The sequence below is a fragment of the Zerene cesonia genome, chromosome 10 (genome assembly GCF_012273895.1).
Source record: "Zerene cesonia ecotype Mississippi chromosome 10, Zerene_cesonia_1.1, whole genome shotgun sequence".
NCBI lineage: Eukaryota > Metazoa > Arthropoda > Insecta > Lepidoptera > Pieridae > Zerene > Zerene cesonia.
Genome location: NC_052111.1, coordinates 4,617,479 through 4,635,991, shown reverse-complemented (window position 1 = coordinate 4,635,991; position 18,513 = coordinate 4,617,479). Strand labels below are relative to the sequence as shown.

The following is an 18,513-nucleotide window of genomic DNA, read 5'->3' as shown; positions in this document are numbered from 1 at the left end:
GTAATAAATGTTATTTGCAGTTAACAATTTTCTTTTTTCTTTATTACAATATTTATGGCAAGACTAGGTATAGTTCGTAGTATAACCGGATAAAAAAATACTTCCTGCTGTAACATGGTCGGTGGACTAGCACGAAGATAAGTCCTTCCTTACTTTTAAAATTTCTATTTGTAATGTAAATATAGGTACTACGTTTTATTAATCTTCTTTTCTCGTAAGAAATAAAATGATTTTTAGCTTTAGATTTGGAATTTTTATGAACATCTGTAGAGGTAGGGCCTCTGGAAATGCGTCTTTTAAAGGGCTACGATTGTCCCTGTATCACAAGCTTGGATTCATACACCGATATTATATAAATAAATATTTACTAGACAACGAACGCCAATACAATTTCTTTATTCTTACCTAATGTAAAGCTATCCCTGTAAAATGACATTCTTTTATTTCTAGTCGGCTAAATAATGACTTGCGCGTGGCCAGGGTCCAATGAACTCGGGTCCGCAGATACGTTCATTCCATTTTTCTATTTCATTTTTAACGGTTATAAAATTAAATTGATGGCAAAAATAAATTATAGGTATACTATAAAGTCATGATTTATACACATTGTAACTAGGAACTAGGTTCTTTATAATGATATATTCTCATATGTTTATAATTGATACTAGGCGCTCCTCCCGGCTCCACCCGGATATGAAGATTCCTGTTTTATCCCAGGGGAGCATATTATCGGAATAAAAAGTATCCTATCAACCTAGTCAGCCCAAGGCATCCGTTCAGTAATTTCAGCGTTATTGACGGATAAACATCTAAACAAACAAACTTTCACATTTATAATATTAGTGTGATTATCATAGCACTCGGTAATGAACAAAATTGACGTGTGTCTTATTCTGTATAGTGTGTACACTCCTGAATAGATAAAAATACAAAAATAAAAATAAAATGTTCTTTTAAAGCATAATCGTAACTTTTCGATCGCAACGAATCATATGCTTTGGAATATCGTAGCTCTGTAAAAGCGACGGATTATGCATTTAATTTCTACTAACTGTAATGAGAGAGAGCTGCATATTTCATAGCCGACGGCCCTCGGAGGCGTTAAGTGGGGTATTTTATTGGCTTATTATACAATATTCTAAGCTAAAAATCGTGGAAAGAGTACGTTTTTAATTGGGCAGCGCGCTCGCGTGGTGATGACGGGAGGATTATTCATGGCTGCTTCAGAGCCAACACTTCGTCGCCCTTTTGTTTCTCGTATTTTTCCCGTTTTCATTTATATGCCTTTTCAGTTTACATTGGACGCAGATGTAGCGTGTTGCCTTGAAACTGGTCTCACGATTTTTTTGTTATATTAGTTTTCACTAGGTATTACAAGACGTACCTAATAGCAACTATAGTCACATAATTCATTAATACCTCTTGTAAATTTGGTACCACATATTATGGAAATGGACATTCTTTTGATGTTAACAAACCACGATAGAATTAAGCTCGCGCATTCGTTTTTAAAATTTTCTATTTTACATAGATACTATTGTAGTGTTGTGTTATATACAGATACCTTTATAATACTTTCAACCTTAACACTTGCAAATATACTTAAAATTTACAATATAACTATTTTTGGAATCAACGCTAATCCTACTAACCTACTAATTGTAATTTATAATATTGCGAAAGTTTGTAGGGATGTGTGTGTTTGTTGCTCTTTCACGCAAAGACTACTGAATCGATTGCAATGAAATTTTATTCATAGACAGCTGGACAACTGGAATAACATATAGGCTTTTTGTCTCGATATTCCTACGGGATACGGAATTACGCGGGTGAAACCGCGGGGCACAGTAGTATTGCATATGGCACAGTGTCTATGTCAATCCGTTGTTATTTCTGAATGCCTAAATCACTATAATTATTTTGATGTAATTTGATATAAATGTACTTATACCCGAGAAAAGACTTAAGGATTTTTAATCCTTCTATAATATTATAATCAAAAAATGGAAATGATATAACATAATTTAAAGTTTATTATCCTAGCCATATTCTATCTTCGTTTCGTGTTTGGAGGGAATGTACTGATTTTCTGAAACATGGATTTACGAACTTAATTGCCGCCGTGATTAACTTAACCGGCATCTACGTTCAGGTCATCATAAAAATTAACAAAGGTTTTCTTTATTTATGGCAGAGCCAGCAAAGCGGGCGGGCTATCTGAATCGAAGTGATCACCACCGGTAATAAAGGCACCGGTGGGATTTGATTGCATTAAATATGATAAAGAGAGATTATATAATGATATCGACAGCTTATAAGAATTCCGAGCACAATGTGAAAACGTCACCATTCTTTATAGGAAACTATTTTTCCACCCGCGGTTTCATACACGTTGGTGAAAACTCAAAAAATTACATGGTTAAACCTTAATAAATTCTATTGATTAAATCATAATGAAAAGCAGTATAGTTATTTTTTGAGACTCTCGAACAGGCAGACTCAGCGGAGAAATTTGTTTAATAATATGAGGAGATGATATAGGATATGTAGGTATATACTCGTTAATCCTTCATTTTATTTCAAGTTGGGACAAGTATGGTCGATTTTATTATCCGGCCGCATCAGCCACGTTAATATAGCAAAGCCTGTATTTCATGTTGCATTTCATCAAAATGTGGCTGCAGAAATCCACAAATTATTTTAAGTGCTTCGTTAAATTTTGTCCAATTTATTTAATTGACTTAATGCTCTTCTCATTTAAACAAAAACCGTATCGTGTAACAGAGTTTTACAATTAATATAATAAACTCAAACAAATGAACACGTAAGTAACAAGACGATAACATTTATAAATAATTAACGTGTTTGTAATAAAATGAAAAACTTTTAATACAATAATTTAGCATGTGTTAGAAATACAAGCACGAAATTGAATACAAGATAAAGCGACAAAATATGACGCCGTCAACTGTGAGTAAATAGAATATAGGGATGAAATACGACAAAGCGGATATTCATATCATTTCAAATAATATTTCAAACAACGCGATCCAGCACGGGCTAATTTAACGTTCCAAGCCAGCGGTTCGCGGCGGCCTGAAGTCGGGAAATTCTTCTAGAAGAGAGGACCCGCCTTGAATCTATTTCACGCACATTACGCGCCTGACTTATGAGTTATTACCGCTGTAAAACTCAGTACATATCACTCCATTTACTTCGTTTTTAACAATTCATCGCTACGTTTTAAGTATATTTACGTGAGTATACTTTTTATGAGTTTCTTCAATCTTGTTTACGGAAATATGTATCATGTGTCATTGATGTTTCTCTGTTCAGTTGACATTGAATTAAAAAACATAAAATTACACATTATATGTAACATAAAAAAATGATACACGTTTATGAATTATTATCAATTATGAAAATTAGATACAGTTACTAGCATAATAAATGTAAATACTCTTTTTATTTTAATTTTGCTTGAGATATATAGAAGTTAATATTTAGTAACTTCTAAATGTAAATCAGTAAATTCTCTTCTTCATAAATATTTTTGCTTATCATAAAATATTAATTAGATTAAGAAGGATTCAATAATATCAATTAACGACATACATAATAAACTAAAACTAAATCAAATTTAAAAATACAAAAGCAGTTGAACCGGGGAACAAAAATAAAAGACAGAAAAACTGACTTTATCATCGTTTATATGTGAAAAAGTCGCAAACACCTCTGGGAACGACAAGCATTGTGTAAAAGGTGAATGGCTCGTCTTGGAAAATACGGAAAAAAACTGCATATGATGAATGAAAGAGTTTTAGACTAGACTAAAGCAAATAGACATTGAATTAAAGCAAAGAACTTACGCAAGGTACCCGAGTGTAGACTTCCAGCGTTTGATTGATGTCGTTTTTGAGAGATATTGAGTAAATAATGCTGTTCGGTCGCTAAGGTTGAATTTAGAATGCGATAATCTGAATGAGGATTTTATACAGAAAAATACGTCTTGTTTGTGTGATGCTTTTATTACGACTAATATGACAATTCAAATGGACAAATGCTAAATAACAGAAGTTAAAGGTTGTGAAAATAATACTCTAAAAGAAATCTGTATATAACAAGGACAAATCTAATAATAATATTATCCATTAGGCTTGATAGCCTTTAAGAATACCTTTACTATTGGAAATGTTTAAACTAGATTCTTTTATAAATTATATTCATTATTCTACATAACGATATAAAGTACGAAACGCTTACGGCAATGAAATTGTCTAGACATATTAATATTGCACTGCTATAGAGGTAAGTTGTAAGAAGTATCAAATCGAGCATATTTCTGTATTCACATGACTGAATTAATACAAGTTTATGACCTCTACATCGTTATACACCCTACGTTTGAGGCGAGACACGGCGGCGCCGAAGGAGCAACAACTCTGTCATCTGTGAAGATACCAATATAGTATGTGCTTGAAATAAATCTAAAGTATTTCACCCTTTGAATCATAAGATATAACATATTTTAACCGAACTTTAAAGATGCAATTAAAAAACTTCCCAAGCTAAACCTAACCTTATAAATTCAATTAAATTTATTTTAAGAGTGCATCAATCAATACCAAGCCACAAAAAGATAATTATTTCAGTAATTACGTTGTTCTTTTTTATATATTTAATATTGAATATGATTTAATAATACCGCAAAAACTTAAGAAAAGGTTTATCTAGAAAATGGTTGGGTAACTTTGTTGGTTTCTTTATTCCATCAGAACTCGTAACATGAAGAAATATGCTTCGTTGCTGTTCAATTGCAATTAGTGATTTTTAGATGATAGCTAGTTTTAGAAAATATTGTTAATAATAGGTTTTTAGGTAATAGGAGTTTAATATTTAGTTTTATAGCATTGAAATGCTTTATAAATGAGAAATTTTGAAAGAATAGAAACGGGTTTTGGAAAAAAACGCGGGTTCGAATCCCGCCTCGTGATCAATTTTTTTCTAATCTTTTAAAATTTCTCAGGTAATAGAAGTTTAAATCAATTCTGTAAACTTGAATCATTGACCTTAAAGCGAAGTCACAACCAGAAAACGTAGTTATTAAACAAATATGTCGTGGTTTAACCATATAGTGTATATTTGCATGTTACAAATTTGTTGAAATGTAAATTCAGAAGTCATTTCGAGTTGACTCGGGAGGAGTATAAATTCATTTCAAATAAAAGAGGGCTAATAGTACTGTTGTTTACTTATATTTTTGTATTAAAGCACCATACGAAACTACCAATTTTTTTTTATTTATGTTCGATTACAATTAAAATTATAACAATTATATATTCATCGTGGGCGCCCCCTTTTGTCCCGAAAAATTGTATACAGATGATCAATTTTCTAGCTTTTAATACTTAAGTCAAACCAATTACCAGGAAACACAGATCTAATTGCTCGGGAAATCAATTTAAAAGCTCATTCAGAAATAATGTTATATCACGAATTGAGCATTGATGTTATGCACTGAATTGTAGTTGAATGAATGAACAAATGAATTTGAGTGCTTCACGCCATCCCATACAACATTTAAAAATCATGTCAAACAGTGTTCAATGATGTGTTGCGTTGTATTGATAATAATTGTCGTTCTGCATGTTATAATTACTGCTTTTGTGTGATCTCTTTGCTATCTCTGAAATGTAAAACATATTTTTGAAAGTAATGATTTATTTTATTTATGTATTTTTTTATCAGCTAATGGACAAATTTTACAAATTTAATACAATAATTTTTACCATAGAGTGTTTAAACTATTCCTTTAAATATTTTTCTATACCTTTAAATCAACCCGTTGAAATCAACTAAATAGCATATGTCACAGAAACAGACGCAGGCAATTACTGGCAATTACAGTCTGCATCCAAATACTTGTCCAGTAGATATTGTCAATGTCAAAGTATACTGTAGTAATAGCACAGATAACATAATACTATACTAGTAATCAAATATCGCGGCTGGACATTTTGAAATACGGCATATATGGAGCTAAAGACAGGTAACATATGTTATTATTCAAGACTGAAGTAATTAAAAGTAATTAAACTCTTACACCCCCGATGAACTTGGAGAAGGGTAAAATTTTTAATTAACACGTAAGTGGCTACACCCAGTATGCGACTAAATATTATATAAAGGTCGGTATGTCTTTTAAGGTGTATAATAAAAAGGGGAAATTATTTTTTAATAACCGTATTTCATCTATAAATCAACTGATTTTCTTCTTCGTCATAATGATTAATTATTATATATAAATATATAAGTCCAAGAGATTACCCACACAGCTGGAACAATATAATCTGTATTATTGATTTGAAAAGCTGCATTTACTAATTAATGCTTATTTTAAAATTACCTCACTAATCTTTTTACGAGAAACGAGAAGAATAATAAAACAACGATCGAGTAGGTAGAAATATTTGTAGCTAATACGTTGGAACAATAATCCGCAATGAAAGGACACGCGATATTATGCCATTGTGAAGATCTCCAATGGTTATTATTCTTTGCACAAGGTTTCTCATATAATAATACTACATTATAACTAGTGCCTCATATAGATGTGAGTGTTTCTACTCGATGTTCCAATAAAGTTTTGTCAAGGGATCTTTGCCGGCACATAATAAAGTATTACAAAGCCAAGACCGTCATTGTTGCCGGTACTTCAATCGGGACCCTCTGGAGTGAGCGTTTAGTGCGGCGAGTGTACTTGAACGTACCGAACGATTGTTTAACTGAAAGTGAAATATTCAAGTGAGTTTGTATTACAAGTTCACAGAGCTTTAACGGTTTCTTTGTGTTTATTATATTTGTTACATTTCACTAGTCCCGCTTAATTAAAGTTTTTACTCACAGGAAATGCTACTTCGAGATATTTTTGACCTCTTTTTTATATCGTAGCGGACAACTGAGCCGCTATGACATAAAAAACAACTTCTATGACATTAAAAACAGCGACCATCGCCGCCCATGAACAGACGGACTCTGAAAATTTACTGTCCGCTTTTAAGGGGTAAGGGATAAGGAAAGAACTGACGACTGGAAAGAAGGAATGGACTAGGAAGGATGAGGGAAAGGCAACGTGCCTCCGGCTTCACCGTTCACCATGCGAAACACAGTATCATGCTATGCATGCATGCCTATTTCACGCCGGTCTTTTGTGAGGGTGTAGTACTTCCCCGGTGCGAGCTGGCCCGATTTGTGACGGAGCTTGCTCGTCGTTATCTAAAAGTGTGGGATACTCTTTCGCTTTTATTATATTGAAAACTGATTTAACTACTTCGAATTAAGAGAACATGCCAAAAAACAGATATTAACACTCAATATGATAACACAAAACACAAAAATTGGGAGCGCCTTATGGTCACATAGGTAAAGAAATATCCAAGACAATTTAAGACATGTTTTGTCACTGGGATATGTTGCTTGTTATATACATAACAAGCAATTTATCCCAGTGATCGATGTCCCTTTTGTTTGAAAAATTTTATCATTATTTATCCATCTGACTTATTAACTAGCTATCTATGTATCGTATCTTCATTATTCAGGTTAAAGAGCAAGACAATTTTTTTATTTTAATCCCTGTTCAAAAACATATGTTCATAACATATAAGTATATTATGTATTCATAACATATTCTTATAAATAGAATCTACACAGTACTTTGATTAATAAGTAATTTCCTAATTTTTCAAGATATAAAAACCACATATTCAGCTTGGTCAGTGAATAAGAATTGAGTTTGAAGCAAGCAATAGTAAACACATCTTAAGAGGACAGAGATAAGGTTTTATGAGTTCACAACGTCGTATCTGTACGGCGAGCGGTGAATGTGCATAAGATATCTGTGAAACTATAGATAATCAATTTCGTAATTGATGAATAAAAAAATAATACATATTGTAATGAATGTAAGTAGGTTTAATATGGTTTTTTATTTTGATGATCATGCTTTATTTATTTAGACTTCTTTTTGTATTTACCATATTATACACTGAATAAAAGCTAAAAAAGTACCCCTAGAGGACCTCATATAAATTACAAAAGCCAAAAGAAATCATTTTAAAAATTTCGTCTGTTCCTGACATCCCCACAAAAACGTCAAGACATATTTTGCTGATTTTTTCGATATGGAACTCTAAGTTTTCGGCAACATATAGGCTATGATTTAATTTGCTGAATATAATCTCAAGTGAATCTACACACTACTTACTGACAAACTACTAATAACAAAATCTCGTGTCCAACTACTTCTTATTCTATTATATTATATAGGTATAAACTTATATACTATTTCAAATAGGTTTCTGCTTTCTTTAAGTTATGTAATTCATAAGAACTTTACTTAGTGATCACACTAGAAATGCTAGCAAAAAATAAACGAAATAATTTTCTTCACAAAATATCTAAATATTATTAAAAGTATGATATAAAGAAATCTTGAATATTATACTCTTGGCGGATAAAAGTAAAACTCCTATCACAACAAATCATTAAAAGAAGAAAGAAGAATTAATATAAACTGAAATAAGTCTCCGAAGTTCGTTCGTTTAGATAGGCCTTTCTTTTACTTGCTAGCCCTAATTAAATGTTTATTTACTTGCTTATTATAGATCAGACGATTCCCCCGCACTTTATTTGATTTGCTCAGGAAAAGCTTGTACAAAACGTTTCTTGTAATTGATTTTACGCGATTATTAGACGCTCGTCCCGGCTCTGCTTGGATATCAAGATTCTTGTTTTAACCGAAGACAGCATTTAATCGAGATAGAAATCCTGTCACCCAAGTCAGCTCATATTTATGAAAGTGCCAATCGTTGCTTAACATAGAGTTTTTATTATTTGTTGTTATAGCGACAACAGAAATACATTATGTCTGAAATCTTTAGCTGGAGATAGACGGTCAGACATATAGACAGACAGACGGACAACGAGGTCTGACTAATAGGATCCTGTTTATCCTTTGGGTGTGGTACCCTAAAAATGGTTGTTTATGGTCACTTCTAACCTTTAACCATGTGCATAAAAATACGGTATTTACCTCAAGTACATTCACATATAATAGTCCAAGAAGTGCATTTTCATAGAACATCTGCTGCCTTCAATTATGTATTTAAATGTCACCAATGACAGGCTCATGTATCAGAACTCGAAATGAGATTCATTTAAATCCCTTTTAAACTTCGCAAAAGTTCTCTATTCGCTCGCGAGAGTTACCGGCGCAAATTTAAAGTATGTATTAGCAACGCCGCAAACCGTCAACCTAGCGAGCACGAATATTCCATTACTGTCTTAAAGTGACATTCACGTTTTCACACAGCTGATGTTCTTCATTTAAATTAACCAATAGCATCTAAATCGATGATTGACGAACAATTAAATGTACCTATACTGCGCAGGGTCATTTTCGCAACGGGTAAAAATTACAAGGAGAATAATTGTGGAATGTAGGTACTTTATTTTGAAAACGTCTTGTTCAAGAATAACTCTTCCAATCTTTAAATTATTATGCTGCAATGCGAGTGTATGTATGGTATTACTCGTGCTACTTCTATTCTCTACTATCTGTACAACCCTAGTACATATACGAGGAGGATAATCTGTATCCCGGAATTCCCACGGGAACGGGAACTATGTGGGTAAAACCCCGGTATTGGAAGGTTAAGGAAAACAATAAATCCTTTGAATATCAGGGCGAAGTGCAGACAGAAAGCTAGTATTGCATATTTAATTTTTTCGTATTTAGTAATAAACAGTAACTTTAATATTATTATATTAATAACAAAATCTTATAAAATATACATAACTCTATGTATATATAACTCAAAGGTGACTTATTGACATAGTGATCTATCAACGCACAGCCCAAATCACCTGGATGTTATGACGTAGGCATCCGCTAAGAATTTGATAAATGCAAGGGGAATTTTGATAAATTCTACCCGCAAGGGGATAAAATAGGGTATGTAAGTTTATAGACTGAAATTTTTTTCATTTCATATCCAAGCGTGTGAAGCTGCGGGCAACAGCTAGTTGTGCTATATAATCTTATAGAAACGTGGCAATACACTACCAAGCTCTAATAAAACAAAGCATAGTGAATAAAAAAGTTGGGTCACGGTTAGACAATAAATAACAACGTTGAGCGAATTGATTGAGACAAGTGCAAAACAAGGGCCGTCCCGGAGAGGAACGCAAGAGCATTGTTCGGTGCTCGGCGCCGGTACAGATGGGCCGGGGATTATCATCAATCACCGGCTGCAATTGCGCAAGGCCTTTCAGAATGCACACCAAGCTATTTGTGTGCACCGGTCAGGATTAGGCAGTATTAGTTGAATCGAATTCCGTGCTAAGCGCTCTGCGGCGCTATGTGTTACTGTGAAATGTGCCCGGCCTGCTATAAATGCCCCGCATGGCCCACGGACCGCTCCGACGAAATCATTGCTAAATTATTGAAAACGCGTCGAAATCGCAAATTTATTTCAATTTAATTAATTCCAGCTTCCTCTTATAATCTGAATAGCATTTTACCGAAGGTTCAATGAAACTAGGTTTATAAATATTTACATAGTAAATTTTATATTTTGTTATTTGTGATAAAACAATTAAACGTAACGTTGCGTTACAACGATAATGTAAAGACTTTTTCAAAATGAAAAAAGCTAAGTTTTGTTTTTCATTAGATTATATCATCTTCGATCACGTTAAGGCATCTGTGTAATTGGATAGACACGATACAAATTAATTGCGTTATATTACAGCCAATACTTTCGTAGTTCAACAGAATTGTTTATATTTGAGTTTTTAATTGCAATTCCAACTCATTATCATTATTAGCTACTAATTAATGAAAATGTTCGAGCATAATGTATTTTCTTTCCGGGAAGTCCTAGAGGATGGAATTTTTAAATAAATATTCAGGAAAACAGTATTCAAATTAAATTCAAAAACAATTCTAGTTTTCTAATTCAAATTCTACGTACAGCATACTTACTGTAATTTTAAATGATTATGAACTGGTTCCTAGCTAAGCTATTGTCATTATAATATTTTAACTATGATGCTTTTATAAGTATGATGCCGTGGCAGGCTTCATTTTAATATCAACTTAAGAAACTGAAGATATTAAATGTCCGTGACGGAATTATTTTTATGCATACAGACATAAATTTTGTAGATAATAGGAAATAATTTATTTGTCACTCAACTCAGTAACAAAGATTATATTTAAATTAAATATCACATATATTTTTCAAGACAATGTGAACTATTCAAGAAAATCGTTACTAATGTTGTAAATATGACTGTATTTGTTTGTTTGCTAGTCCTTGTTTCACGTCACAACGGTCGTTCCGTTTTTATAATGTATAGGTCTGCTAATAGTTTCCTAACTATCTCCACCCAGAAGTGAAAAAGACAACTTAATTACCGCGAGAAATCATCTAATACCGGTATTTCCTATGACAACACGGGCGAAACCGCGGGTGGAAAACTTATATGAAATACCTACTTTCTTTATCATAATGTGGTTTGTTATGATTTCAATAAACCAACAATAAATTTGCAATGTATGTACCTAACAGTCAATACAATACTATATTTTTGTACACACACATTTGAGCATGCTTTCCGTCCTTCATGTTAGTTGATGTTAGAAAAATATTTTGTCATTCATCTTATGTTTATGGTAAAGCGCTTCCATCCGTATGCAGGTGAGCTGGGCGGCGCCGACGGTCAGGCGTGCCGCGTGCGACTCACCAGCGTCTCTTGCTGAATTATACATGAGATTTCCGAACTGATCGGTTGGTTTAACTTTTGTAAACTGTATCATACTATTCTCAATTTATAGGACTATAATTTTGTTTTCGCCTCATGTAATGCACAAAGCTTTTGTGTAGATATTAGTTTTACATACTTTAAAATCAAATAGAATACAATAATAACTGTTTAGAGTTCAATAAATTGCGTATAGTTGTTAAATAACTAGAAACAAATCAATTTCAATAGTGTATTTAGTAGAATTGGAAATGAATCGGCTCATATTTCACAGAAAAATAATGATATGTATCAGTTTAAAGTCTCTTGACATTTAAATGCGTAACATAGTACACGTCATTAACAACAAAACAACAGGTATGTTCTTTGAGAACACATTTATAAACTATTCTTGTCTTTACTAGTCTTATTTTACTTATTTGGCTTCTTATAATCACAGACTGTGTGAAATTGTCTTGTGCCTTCTCTTACGTCAATTGCGTTTCGTCTTTTCTATTTCTTTGTTTTCTTTTTTCTTTACAGTATTGGTATAACATGTCTGGTATCCACATGATCAAAAATATTACAAGTATGGCATTTTGCGCTGTTATACAAACAATATAGCTTCCAGTATAGTCCCTTATCCAGCCTAAGAAGTAGCCTACTGGCGGTACTAACAAGCCCATACTTAACATTCCTAGACCTACAGCAGAAGCCACTTGGTCCATTCTACACTCATCAGCAATAGCAATGTTCCTAGATACGATTACCATACTTCTTCCAATACCATAGAATAGTGATAGAACCAATAGGACGTACATGTCTGTTTGATATGCTAGAACTGTAAAATAATAAAGGTGTAAGAATTATTTACAGGACCAACAAAAGCGTAATTTTCAGTTTTTTTTTTCTTTGAATTACTCACTTTGTCGTACCACAAGACACCAGATACTGGTCAATATAATAGCCATTTTTACTGAAATGTTGAATTTCGCTTGCGCCTGAGGCAAGGCCAGTCTCCCAATAATATCAGCAATTGCCACAGCTGACATGCAATTGGCAGTTTCTTGTTTATCCATATTTGCTACTTTCTATAACAAACACGATAATTATATGAAAAATCGTTTTTTTCATTCATATCATTTATAATAGACTCATGCATACCTGTAGGAAGAGTGGATACAACATGCTGAAGTTCTGTATTGAAACAAATGTCAAAGATGTTCCAATGATGACATTTAAAAATCTGATATTTGTTAATAGTGAAATATCGAGCAAGTCGTAAACATTTTTTAGCATGCTTATGACTTTGTTTCCATTTGTATTTATGATTTGTTCTGGAAAAGAGATAAACAAATTTATTAAAAGTAATTCAAATAAACGCGCAAGTATATATAAAATTGTACAATTATTAACTAGAATTATGATAACATGGGAAAATTTTTATAATAATCCAAAATAAAAACTTATATTGTGGGCGTTCTCAAATAAAAGGTTCCTATTCCACTTTTACCCAATTATTACACAAAATTTTCTATTAAAAATTTAATATTACAGTTATATATAGATAAAACTTTTCTTTTGTTTGATTTTACGCGGGTATTATATATTAAGAAATTAAAGACGTTCTAACGGATTTTAAACGCGATTTTTTCAGTTTAGTCTCCCCGTGACCACGCTCGCTGTAAAATGTTCCAAATGTAGAGTGTGATATTACAATGAATAGATCGCGTTCAAAATCCGTTAAAAAGTCTTAGTCTGGTTAACGTGTAATATATTCATTATTAATAAAAAAATAGCTTACCATTCATGGGGACATTTGGTTTGCCATTTTGCTGCAATTGTGTAAAACTTTGAGATAATAATTTATGCGAGTCAACCTTTTGCTTTTCATTCTCAAGTAAAACTGACGGGATTGTAGCTCGTCTAGCTCTATTGTAGACTTCACCAGTAGCATTGCATTTGTTCTCAAATAACGATTTTTCGTCAATTACGACCTCCTCTTCCACTTTCTTCAAATGCCATTCAACGGGCTGGATAAGTAGTGTTCCACAAATCTGAAATCGAAATAGGTATTTAATTTTTCATTTGAATGTACTCGGTAAAATTCAAGCTTCACTTTCATACTAACATTAAATTAATAATAAACAACCAATCATTTCCGTACATAAAGACATTGCTTATATAAATGATAATAAGTGCCAAGAATTATAAATAGCCATTTCAAATGTTAATCATATAATATACAGCTGTGTCATGGCTTATGAAAAATTAATAAAAAAGAGAGTAAATACCCCGTGTAAGCTAAGACCAGAAAGAAGTAAGCATGCTCCTAAAAATCCATATTTATCTAAGAGATATCGCACAACATGCGGCATTACTGTCTGTCCAATGCCAGTGCCCGCCATTGCTATTCCCACAGCAATACTCTTTTTCAGTTTGAAGTAACTATTTATGGACACAAACGATGCATTTTGAATGAAACCTAATCCTACACCTAAAACGAAAATAAAAATTATTATAAGATCGAACAATTCTCAATATTTTTATATTAATGACCTCATTTAATCGTGAGATTTCTTGATTTTACTTAAAATTAACAAAAAATTTATGATTGAAGATGGAATAGTCCATGTGCAAACTATATACAAAATAGTCTACAACTATATACTATATACAAATAAAAAAAAATTATACAGGGTTTAGACTTTCATAAATAACTTAAATATTCAATACTCAGTTGTTTCTAGGAGTTCTTTTTTGATGCGCCATCTTACCTATTAGGACACCGTAACTGATTATCAGATGAGCTATGTTTGTGGAAAAACCGCTAACGAAAATACCCAAACTGGATAAAAAAGATCCCGCGACGGATACAAATCTCGCTGACGTCAGCTTGACTAGAGCACCGGCAATCGGACCACTAAAATTCGATACAAAAAGCATAACACTGAGAACTATCGCTGCTCCTTGCGTCTTGTGTCCCATTGCTTCCAGAGCATCTCCATATAGCAAGCTGAAGAGGGACAACATAGACTGATTGAATACCTAAAATAGAAGTTGAGAGCTATGTTATTAAACCTGATTGATTTTCATTGTATAATTTATATAAGTTTGAATTATAACTGCAAACTTCTGGAAGGAATATCATAGTTGTTAGGTAAGACATGTGAAAAATAGTATCTTTTTTATATTTTTTTAGTTTTCGAGAAAAAAAAATTATATTGATTATATTATACCTTTATACAATTTTTTATCTCTATATTTACTAACAATGTTATAAGGTTAATAACCAGTACAAATTGCTGTTTATATTTAGACTGAGTGGTACTAAATCCAATTATATTATTAGAGGCGTCCTGTGAACATTTCTGCAATTATTTAAGTTTTGTTATAAACATTAATAATGGGACCACGTTTTTCAAACATAAAAGAATTTTTACTTTATTGGGTGATCTTACAAACAATTTAATTTACATTTATAGTAGTAGTAGTAGTATTATTATTATAGTAGTACTATTGCAAGTTAGCATGTTAGTTACAACTGTATCTAACATGCTAACCAACTCTGTAAACTCGAGAAAAAATATTTCGTGACTGCTATCATTAATGTATCAAATGTACATACTTCCTATTACATATACATTATTATATAAAATAAAACACGTTATTAAAGTATGAAATGCATTCATAAGAATATTTTTAACTCACATTGGAAACTCCTATTCCTAATAAAATTATCCATCCCCAGCCTCCGTCGGGAGGGACTAATTTTATCCTTTTCACAGTTCTTGGTAAAACTAAAACTTGTTTCTCCGACATTTTCTATAATTCCTCATCTAAAAATATAAACACAGATTTTAATTTTTGATTTATAATTGCAAATGTAAATAAATGCGAACAATAGTATTGTTACAATATAATTACATAACTAGCTTGCCACCAGCTTCACTCGTGTGGTCAAACAAGTTTCCATGAATAAGAGACCACCTCATTAAAAAGTATGCCATTGCCTAGCCTCATAACTATCTAGACACATTTTTGTATAACACGCCTACTCTGAAATTGCTCTGTGTCTACGTGAAAGCGAAACAAACACGTTTTTGCACCTATAATACTACCAAGGATAATAGAAACACATTTAAAGAGAAGTATCTAAATTCTATAGTCGACCTTCAACTTGAATTTAACTACGTGTGAAACATGTTATTACGTTCGGATTGTCACAGATTAAATATTCTGTCATACCTATGGTAAAATTGCTATTATTCAAATTTAGAATTTCAAAGAAAAATATAGATTTGTGGAGTCCTACTGATGTTTGTATAATTGATAGTAATCAACGGTTGGGTAACCTTGTTTTGTTAACGATTTTATTGTATCTATAAATAAATCTCACCTACGCCTCATTATCTGCTCTGCGTTTACAATTTTATTGGATGTTAAAAAGTCAAGTTGATTAGCAATTAACACATTTTTAAACACGTGAAATTATTGTTCATGTAATTTATGTGTAAAATACAATACAAAAACGTTATAATGAATAATACAATTATGTTTTTTACTTCGAACAATTAATTTGCGGTAGGTATAACAAACCCCGTTTTTGTACGAGGAATAGTTGATTTCAATTGCAAAGTAATAAACTACGTCTCCAAAAATATGTATCAGATATGGTAAAACATTGTCATAAACCTAAAACGAAAATGAACTAGAAAGTACGAACAAAATATATAATTTGTGGTTTAAGTATTACTTTAATCACATATCTTAATATATAAAATTCTCGTGTCACAGTTTTCGTTGCCATACTCCTCCGAAACGGCTTGACCGATTTTGATGAAATTTTTTGTGCTTATCCGGTATCTATGAGAATCGGCCAACATCTATTTTTCATACCCCTAAATGATAAGAGTAAGGCAGAACAGCGTTTGCCGGGTGCAGCTAGTGTATATATATAAAATTCATTCACAGTTTTCGTTGCCATACTCCTCCGAAACGGCTTGACCGATTTTGATGAAATTTTTTGTGCTTATCCGGTATCTATGAGAATCGGCCAACATCTATTTTTCATACCACTAAATGATAAGAGTAAGGCAGAACAGCGTTTGCCGGGTGCAGCTAGTATGTATATATGAAATACCAAAGGCGAACTCTAGGGGTTACGTAACAATCCCTACTAATGCGAAAATAACTCTGTTAGTATGTATGTCTCTTCTTCACACCTTAACCACGGTTACCGTCTTCAATGAACTAACATACATAGGATAGTTTTAAGGTCGGATATCTCAGGGGAATGGAATTATGTTGAAATCCCTGCAACTACCTTTTCCTCTATTACGCGGGTAAAGCCACGAGCGGAAGCCTAGTCTGAATGAATACATTACACAAAACAATATTCATAATCGTCAGTATTGTTTTTAGTTCTCACACTCTGTTTGAAGTATCCAAAAACGACCTCAAAACTAATGATTTTTTATGAAGGCTATATTACATACATTTTATTATAACAAATTATATGATTCTAAGGTTACATTGTAAATATTGAAGAAAATCGTTTTGAAAATGACGTCTATTATCTATCATGAATAGCATGTTTTATTTATTCTAACGACCTTCATAAATTTTAAAGAACCATTAATATTCACATAAACAGTCATTGACTCCTTACCTATTTCAAATAACATATGTTCACACTCATATCTCACAAAATCAGTTAATAAAACACATCACAATTTAAAGTTGTAAAATTACTATAAAAACAATCTTATGGCATACATCCGTCCAACGTGAAACCACGCTTGTCAATGAGATATTTCATCATTATTAGCAATTTATCAATGCTAGTTGCACTTAAAAGACGATGAATTTGGCACTCGTGCTATTATTATATTATTACCCTAACCTATACAAACTGTGGGGTAAAGTGCGACGCTATCGAAAAGTCAAATTATTATATAATCAAGGATATTTAAATATTAAACGCTTTTGTATGACAGCTGCTGGTTTATATCATGTTAGTTCCTCCCAAAAATAAAGTTTTGCCCGACCAATAGCCGAAGGCTGTGTATTGTTTATGTAAATTTTTATATTAGGTACTTAAGTGGCACGAAATTGTCATTGTCCCGTATGTAACAGATTTAGCAGATGCTCAGTTTATTTATATAAGTTTAATCATAATGTTAATTTATTTTAGTTCCATCTCTTTATTATAGTTATATTGACCAAAAATAGACTCAAAATATTAAAATAAATATGCTTATAGTTAAAAATTATAAACTTTAATGGAATAAGGAGAACTGCAATAACAAAAATACAAAAAAAATCGAAGTCGCCTGTGATTTGTGTTAACAAACATAATACAAAAATGATTATAATACGCCCACAATTGATAAGATCCAGTGTGATTTGTTAAGTCAAAGGTTTATGTTCAATAAATACTATAACAACCGAAATTCATTATCTATTAATGGTGAACTAAGAATTATTGTTCAATAGAAAACTAATAAGATATCAAGTAAATTGAATTATATCTATATACAAAGGATAACCGTTAAATTGCACCGGAACATAAATATTAACAAACAACCACAAATTCATTCATATATTTTCCAGTGTGACTAACAAAGGTTTACCACAATATTATTAATATTTGAACAATGTTAGCCGTATTGAATATATCAATAAAATAGTGGCTAATTGCTT

General features: G+C 32.1%; 1 protein-coding gene across 2 annotated transcripts; it reads right to left on the bottom strand.

The window, feature by feature from the left end:
- Positions 1 to 12,032: 12,032 nt before the first annotated feature.
- LOC119829756 (monocarboxylate transporter 12-B-like) lies at positions 12,033 to 17,611 on the bottom strand. 2 transcript variants are annotated; one of them, XM_038352434.1, is made up of 8 exons: positions 17,480 to 17,611; positions 15,520 to 15,647; positions 14,586 to 14,856; positions 14,103 to 14,305; positions 13,613 to 13,865; positions 12,973 to 13,145; positions 12,734 to 12,899; positions 12,033 to 12,649 (listed from the first exon to the last, which is right to left on the bottom strand). In XM_038352434.1, the coding sequence occupies exons 2-8, from the start codon at positions 15,628 to 15,630 to the stop codon at positions 12,297 to 12,299; spliced, it is 1,530 nt and encodes a 509-aa protein (XP_038208362.1). In that variant the 5' UTR covers positions 15,631 to 15,647; positions 17,480 to 17,611; the 3' UTR covers positions 12,033 to 12,296. The 2 variants fall into 2 exon arrangements, with proteins under 2 accessions (XP_038208362.1, XP_038208363.1); XM_038352435.1 differs by lacking the exon at positions 17,480 to 17,611 and adding an exon at positions 15,736 to 15,801.
- Positions 17,612 to 18,513: the final 902 nt, after the last annotated feature.

What these genes read in the sequence shown, in the direction of transcription:
- LOC119829756 (XM_038352434.1), bottom strand. Translation starts at nt 15,630, where the DNA reads ATGTCGGAGAAACAAGTTTTAGTTTTACCAAGAACTGTGAAAAGGATA. An exon ending in CAGTTACGGTGTCCTAATAG is followed by an intron (nt 14,306 to 14,585) that starts GTAAGATGGCGC and finishes TTTTCGTTTTAG; the next exon opens with GTGTAGGATTAGGTTTCATT. An exon ending in CTGGTCTTAGCTTACACGGG is followed by an intron (nt 13,866 to 14,102) that starts GTATTTACTCTC and finishes TTTCGATTTCAG; the next exon opens with ATTTGTGGAACACTACTTAT.